Genomic DNA, 8,013 nt, shown 5'->3' with positions numbered 1-8,013 from the left:
TGACACCGTTACTACAGGAACGGGCGTGCCATGATACGGGGCATTCTCAGCCTCATTCTTGAAGAGAGAGAGTTCTGGTGACACCACAAAGTTTTCATCATTATCAGAGAGAGAGAGAGAGAGAGAGAGAGCGACGAGAATCTTTCCACACGCCTTTCATTCCCGTTTAACGCCCTGATACCCGTGGGAATCCATCACTGATTCCCATTCCAGTGGCATCATCTAAAGGCCGGCGGAGTCAATCAGCTATTTACGTCCTGGTAACTCTGAAATTAATCTTCTAAAGACATCTTTTGATTTAGGAATTAAGTTATGCTGCCAATATTTTTTCTTCACACGAATAGTTATGAATGATTATTATTTTTTATTATTATTATTATTATTATTATTATTGGAAAAGTAAATCCACAGTAATATGTCTGATCTGTTATTTAAAATACAAAGCAGAGAGCTTTCGAAGACCTGCACGTCCTCCTTGTCAATCTCTACAGATTGACAAGGAGGACCGTGCAGGTCTTCGAAAGCTCTCTGCTTTGTATTTTAAATAACAGATAGACATATTACTGTGGATTTACTTTTCCATTTTATTTTATTAACTCGTGTGATTATGAGGTTTCTTTGAATTATTATATTATTATTATTATTATTATTATTATTATTATTATTATTATTATTATTATTATTATCATCATCAAAAAACGTTCACCCAGAAAGGTATAAACCGCTTATAATAATGACACAAATTCGCCTGGCATGTTGACCGCTATATTAATGTAACTCAACTTTCCTCGGGGAGAGAGAGAGAGAGAGAGAGAGAGAGAGAGAGAGAGAGAGAGAGAGAGAGAGAGTCCAAACAGGCTCGCTGCATAGCACTCGATAATTGACTTTCCAGGTCCTGGTGTCTCACTCTGGCGAACAAGAAGAAGAAAACGAAACAGAAATGTCAACATCTGATGAAAGTGAACAAGTTCTTTTGTTACGTGGCGCCAAAGCGCCATCGCTGGAGGCTGTTTTCTTGGACTCATATGTTAGCAAGAAGAGTCTGGCTTTCACAGAATCAGAGAGAAACAGCGAAGAGAGAAGAGGGAATAACAAGAGACGGAAAAAGACTGAAGAAGTTATTTATTTTTTGGGATTTCCTGGCGATCCAATTTCGAGTCTCCCAACAGATGACAGGGGACGCGTTTAAGAGGGTCCTATCTGGCGAGACAAAACTTCATCTGCGTTGAGAAAGAACGTGTCAGACTACTTAAAGAATGCGGATTGAACAGGCCTAGAACAAAAGTCTTAATAAAACCAGCAAAATAATGAGAGAATAATATTGAAATGTGGACGATAGGCCAGAAAATAAGGACAGAAAACTGTTGAAATGTGGCTGGTAGGCAAGAGAAGACTAACGTGGACGAAGAGAATGCAACTATTGTGCAAATAAACGCAACCAGAATCACAAAAAACGAGATATGTGCGCCATGGTCATCAGTATTGCCTGATGCTGGAACGTTTTGGAACCAATAGAGAGAGAGAGAGAGACAGAGAGAGAGAGAGAGAGAGAGAGAGAGAGAGAGAGAGAGAGATACATGACAGTACCTCTGAATCAAAGTATAAAAAGATAAATTAGATATTCAACATATTGCAAATGTCATTTCTTACAAAATGCTAAGATCATTATTTCATGACTTCTACTATGAGATTCAGGGTCTCTGTAACACGGTTTTTTTGGACTTTGCTCCTTGTCAAAAGCATCGAATGTAGCTGAAAGTTGACATATGTATTTTATAACCACACACAATTTTTGTCAGCATTATCAATAGCCTAAACCCGATAGTTTTTGATTTTATAGAGTAAAAATGATCTAGCCGACGCCATGGCCAATGATTACGAGCCAAGAGTCGAAAAACATTCATTACGTAAGCAAGGTAAACAAACACCTTTTGACTAATGTTGCCCCGCCCATCCACCAGACAGAAATGCCATCGGCTCTGAAACCCAAAGACTTTATTGAATGGCGGAACGATACATAGATGTAGGTTGGGTATCAGTGCTAGCGTAGTAATACTACTGTAGCAGTAGTGCCGCAACAGTATAGCAGTAATATACTGAATTAAACGTTAGACCAACTGCTGGGATCCTTGAGGATCATTTAGCACTTCTTACAACTACTCGAGAAATTAGTTTTTATAGCAGAAGTTAAATTTTCTAATCCAACAATTGCCCATGGTACCCTTCAGTGTTATCCTGAATTATAACGAGGCGAAGAAAGTGGGTGGAGCCTCATGAAGTCACCATTCTGACGATAATTATTGGTGAAGGTTTAAAGCCAATATACGGTACCGGCTATTTTTTTCAGTAAATAGGTAGATAGCCAATAAATAAAAAATGGCATGACATTCTATATAGCATTATCAAATCAAGCTTGTCTACTATGTTTTTGTAATTACCAACTATTCCCTACATCTTGTCAATCTGATTGTGACCTATAAAAGTAGACTGTAATTTCTTTGGAAAACTTATTTTGGGGAGTTAGACTAATAATCGAAGTGTTTTTGTATTTGATTAACATATTTTGTTGGTTTGTTCATCATGACAATTATCAGTGGGAGGTTCCAGAGTTCATAAAGTGTACTGCTTTGCTTGTATTTAAATTTGTATGTCATTGTTGCCAGAGGTTTAGCCTTCGTTACGTATAGCCAATCATCCATCGAGAAAGAGGGAAGAAATGATGTCATAAGTTACGTAACGAGTGCGTTCGAAATCTTTTCTCTGAGTAAGTTGGCCCGTCTTCAAAAAGGTCACTTTTACATTATAAGTACCAAATTTATTCAACCTACGTAGTGCAGAATACACTCAAAATTTATGTGTTGATATAATATGTATTCTGAATAAGCGTTATATTTATGAAATGCGTAGATAAAAAGTTATTGCGAAAAAACCGTGTTACAGAGGCCCTGAATCTTATAGTAGTGTTTTTCCAGAGAGAGAGAGAGAGAGAGAGAGAGAGAGAGAGAGAGAGAGAGAGAGAGAGAGGTCAGACTCAATTATGTTCCATTTCAAAATAACCAACAATGTCTTTTGTCCAATCGGGAACAATTATCCCTTTTCTGAACAAACGGAGAGAAAGAAAGAGAGAGAGAGAGAGAGAGAGAGAGAGAGAGAGAGAGAGAGAGAGAGGTTAGATTCAATTATTACAATCATCCCTTTTTCAGACACAAAGACAGTATTTCTCTGAGATCAAATTTCCCCCACACTGTCATGACTGCTTCAGTTTACCCAGCATTGCTCGCGTCAGACTGATTCATTATTTCTATTTAGACTGACTGCAACGTTTCTCATTAGACTGACTCAGTAGACGCCTGAATAATCCCTCATTTGTCGAATTACAGAGATATGGACGCCTGAGTTCACTCGAGAAGTCGAGATTTCAGATGCAACACAAAGAATTGAAGTCAGACTTCGAGAAGAGACGTTTCCCCATCTCGACTTTTTCCCCCATTTTCTGCTTCTTCTTCTTCTTCTTCTTCTTCTTCTTCTTCTTCTTCTTCTTCTTCTTCTTCTCGAGTTTTATTGGATTAAGGTCCTGAGCCTTTAAAAGGATACTCGTCGTCTGATGAGGTAATCTCCTGCTTGCCAACTCTTTTTTTCCTCTCTGGAATCCTGGAATTATTCCCAGGAATCCAGCCAATTTTTCAATGTTAGGTTTCAGTGAAAATTTACCTACATTTTTTCTCTTCTCAACTGGAATCCTGGAATCACTCTCAGGAATCTCACCAATTTTATAATGTTAGATTTTTTGGTAAAAGTTTACTTAAGACTATTTCTCTTCTTAACTGGAATCTTGGAATTATTCTTAGGATTCCATCTAATTTTTTACTTCCAGGTTTAGTGAAAATTCATTTAAACTTTTTCTCTTAACTGAAATCCTGGAATCATTCCTAGGAATCTTACCAATTTTGTAATGTCAGGTTCAGTGAAAATTTATTTAAACTTTTTCTCATATTAACTGGAGTCCTGGAATCATTCTCGGGAATCTAACCAATTGTGCGATGTTAAATTTTTGGTAACTGTTTATATAAGATTATTTCTCTTCTTAACCGGAATCCTGGAATCATTCCTAGGATTCCATCTAATTTTTTACTTCCAGGTTTAGTGAAAATTTATTTAAACTTTTTCTCTTAACTGAAATCCTGGAATCATTCCTAGGAATCTAACCTATTTTGTAATGTCAGGTTTAGTGAAAATTTATCTAATTTTAACTAAATGCAAATTACTTTGGCAATATTTTCCAAAATGACTCGAATCACTGGAAAACTGACGACTCCATTCGATGCTGACTCTAAATTCGCCTGGGAAAATGATTTCCAGGTCGAGCAGAACATTTCCAGGCATCATTCCCACCAGTTGTACCACTTAGAAACATCCCCTTCTCTCTCTCGTTTCTTTATGCCTTCATTTCCCCTCGCCTGTAATTGGCAACCATTACGGTATTTATTTGCATCCTGCACATCGATCACCATTTTACTGACACACGCGGTAAAAATAAATAATTATTTACCCCTCACTCGTTATTATTCCCCTTTTGCTTTCTTTTTTACTCTTGTTTTGTGTCTTTTGTGTCGTTTTGTTTTAAGCTCCTGGAGCAAGGCTATGTAGAGTTCCTTATTTGTATTGTTTCTGTGTAATCAATCTGATCCAGTCTCTACGATTATCAGAAGATTAACTCGTAATAGATTCTTCTATTATTTTTCCTGATAGTTCCAGTTAGTATTCAGTCATTTATGCCTGTCTAATCCATCTGTTCCAGCTTCCAGTTCTCCAGTTTCCAGTCTGATTTCAATTATGTCTCCTAAGAGTCTTTTTCAGTAATTGATTCTATATCTTGTTTGGTAATAGTTTCAGTCAGTCTGCTGTCATTTGTTCCTCTTTCATCCATCCGTTCTAGCTTATAGTTTTCCAGTTTGATTTTTCTATTGTCATTAGAAAAGTCTAAGTTCTAGTAGATTCTTTATTGTGTTTGCTGATAGTTCCAATCAGTCTAGTATCGTTTGTCCTGTTTAATCCATCTTTTCCAGCTTCCAGTTGTCCGGTTAGACATCTCTATTGTCATCAGAAGTTTAAATTGTATTGGATTCTTACTGCGTTTGCCGAGAGTTCCAGTAAGTCAACTGTCATTTGTTTCTGTCTAAATCATTCGTTCCAGCTTCCAGTTTCCAGTTTTCCAGTCTGATTTCGCTTCTGTCCTCTGAAACACAGAGAAAGCTAAGGTCACGAGATGTCAAGTAAAGGTTACCCGAGATCAATTTCTGGAATACCTTTTGGTACTGGAAAGCAAAATGTTTCCTTGTCCCAAGTGCTTTTTATGCTTGATGTTTCTGATTGGCTTTTGCTTCTTATCCCAGTTGCTTTCAAGCTTAGTGTTTGTGCTTGTCATTTGTTTGTTATGCTTGTTTGTGACGCTTTCCAATTGAGGTCATCTAGATCCATCTCTGGAATAGCTTTTGGCACTGGCAAAACAAAGAGGTTCATGTTCCTTGTTCCAGGTGTTTTATTCTTCTCGTTTGTGCCAGATGTTTCATTCATATCCCAGTTGTCTGTATGCCTGGTGTTTGTCTGTCTTTGTTTGTGATGCCTGTTTGTGACGTTTTCCAGGGGTGATCTTACGAAGGAAGGCATATAATACTCGAAGCTGCTGACGGTCAGGGAAACGTCTTCTTTAAGTGAATTAATTACTACACCAACTAGATTACTTCGCTGAGAGAGAGAGAGAGAGAGAGAGAGAGAGAGAGAGAGAGAGAGAGAGAGAGAGAGAGAGAGCTATCCCTCCAACTTCCGTCCTTGCGTCGTGATCTTTCAGAATATTAAACAAACAAAGAAACAAGCACACTCTGCAAGATCAGAAGAGCAAAGTGAAACCTAGACCTATACACAAATAGATGAATTAACAAACTGATGAATATATAAAAAAGATAAAATATTAAAATACTATTTTACTCGTACTAGGTTCACAGGCTCTTGAAATTGTAGCCATTAAACTCCCCTCCTCCCCTCCACCCCCAAAAAAGGAAAATGAATGGAATAGTAGCCATTTAAACCAAAAAAATAAAACTATACAAATCAATTAAATAAACGGAAGACATGACAAGGTATCCTTCCGCCGACAGATGAACTCTCTCTCTCTCCTCTCTCTCTCTCTCTCTCTCTCTCTCTCTCCTCATATGAAAGCATCTAGAAAGACTTACGCGACACAAGCATTATATACTGTTGACTCACAGCAACAAGTTATTATTAAAGTCTGTAACCATTTGAATACCAATCTAGTAATCCACAAAAATCTATATATCGTGGATATGGAAGTTATAAATATCGCATTCTTACCGTTGCTAAAATTAATCACGCTCAAACCTGTTGTCGACGAATCCCTCTTACAATCTATCAAAAGTAAAATCAATAGACATTTCAAAAAGAGGAGATTCAGCAGAAATTTGTTTATCTTTTATCTGAATATCATGATTTTTTCTCAAACTACATATATTCTATATATGTAAAAGACAATTTCTGTCTGTATGTCTGTCTGTCTGTTTGTTCGCTATGCACGCCCAGACTATGAAAGCTAGGACTACCAAATTTTTACCATAGGCTCCCATCCCCCCCTGGAAGGTTTTAGTCACAATTTAAAATTCGGGGGCCGCTTCTAAGGGAGTCACAACCCCTCTTTTTCATTCCCCTCATTTTTTACAACTTTCAGAGTTGACATCTACATAGAAGTGTTTTTATAAGAACAAACAGGCTCCTCTCAATATGGGTGCCATAAGGCACCCCCAGTAGTAAGGGGGGTCATACCCCCTGGGAATGGAGTCCATAAGGCACCCTCAATAGTAAGGGGGGATCAACCACCCCTGGGAATGGGGGCCTGAGGGTTTCCCACTATATTAGGGGGCAGGAGGCCTACGCCCTTTCAACATACGCACCAGGGGAGATGGGGGTTGTAGCCCTACCTACCCTGACCGTGATGACTACAAACGCAGGTATCATCAATATCAGAGTTTAACTGTAGATTGAGTTTTATCAAGGGGCGTCTAAGTGGGCCTCGTGATGAAGATCTTTCCCGAGCAACCTGTCGCAACATGTATGACCCTACCGTCGGGCGCCGGTGCCTGACTGAGCCACTGGTCAGTGACACAGTAACATTGGCTGGGGAGAGATGTGCGTCTAGGTCATTAAGAAGTGAACGTCCTTTCAATCTTAATTTCTAGTACTGTTTCTTACTACAAGGTTAATTCGCAAACAATTTCACCCGAAAGCATCATTAGGAAGCTATTATTATATTTAGAACAATTATGCTTCCCAAAAGAACCGGAAAAACTAGTCAGTCCACCTCCTCGAAAGTGTTATCGAAAGCATGTTCACTTCTAAATGACCTAGACGCACATCTCTCCCCAGCCAATGTTACTGTGTCACTGACCAGTGGCTCAGTCAGGCACCGGCGCCCGACGGTAGGGTCATACATGTTGCGACAGGTTGCTCGGGAAAGATCTTCATCACGAGGCTTACTTAGACGTCCCTTGATAAAACTCAGTCTATAGTTAAACTCTCATATTGATGTTAACTGCGTTTGTAGTTATGGGGCTCCAACACCCCCGCCGTCACGGTTAGGGTAGGTGGGGCTACATCCCCCTTCTCCCCTGGTGCGTAGGTTGAAAGGGCGTAGGCCTCTTGCCCCCTAATATAGTGGGAAACTCCCAGGCCCACATTCCCAGTAGGTAATACAACAACAACTACATCAAATACAACATTGAAAATATTAGATGTAAATATCTTCTATGCTTGTACAATCATGTTAATGAATAGTATTTAGGCAAAACTTAGAATAAGACTTTAGATAAATGTAGAACTCCCAGATACAACTTAGATATAAAGAATACAACAACTAAAACAACAAATACAACAAAAACATCACATACACCACTGATGTGTTAAAATGTAGATAGCTGCTATTTCTTTACAATATAGTATTTAGGC

The 8,013-nt window shown here is 38.6% G+C and overlaps 1 protein-coding gene across 1 annotated transcript; it reads right to left on the bottom strand.

Moving 5' to 3' along the window:
* Nucleotides 1-3,418: 3,418 nt before the first annotated feature.
* LOC135204982 (uncharacterized) lies at nucleotides 3,419-7,501 on the bottom strand. The gene is made up of 3 exons (XM_064235209.1): nucleotides 7,423-7,501; nucleotides 6,994-7,185; nucleotides 3,419-3,651 (listed from the first exon to the last, which is right to left on the bottom strand). The coding sequence occupies exons 1-3, from the start codon at nucleotides 7,499-7,501 to the stop codon at nucleotides 3,419-3,421; spliced, it is 504 nt and encodes a 167-aa protein (XP_064091279.1).
* Between the last annotated feature and the right edge of the window lie 512 nt (nucleotides 7,502-8,013).

Source organism: Macrobrachium nipponense, chromosome 48 (assembly GCF_015104395.2).
Source record: "Macrobrachium nipponense isolate FS-2020 chromosome 48, ASM1510439v2, whole genome shotgun sequence".
NCBI lineage: Eukaryota > Metazoa > Arthropoda > Malacostraca > Decapoda > Palaemonidae > Macrobrachium > Macrobrachium nipponense.
This window is presented reverse-complemented; position numbering and strand designations above follow the sequence as displayed.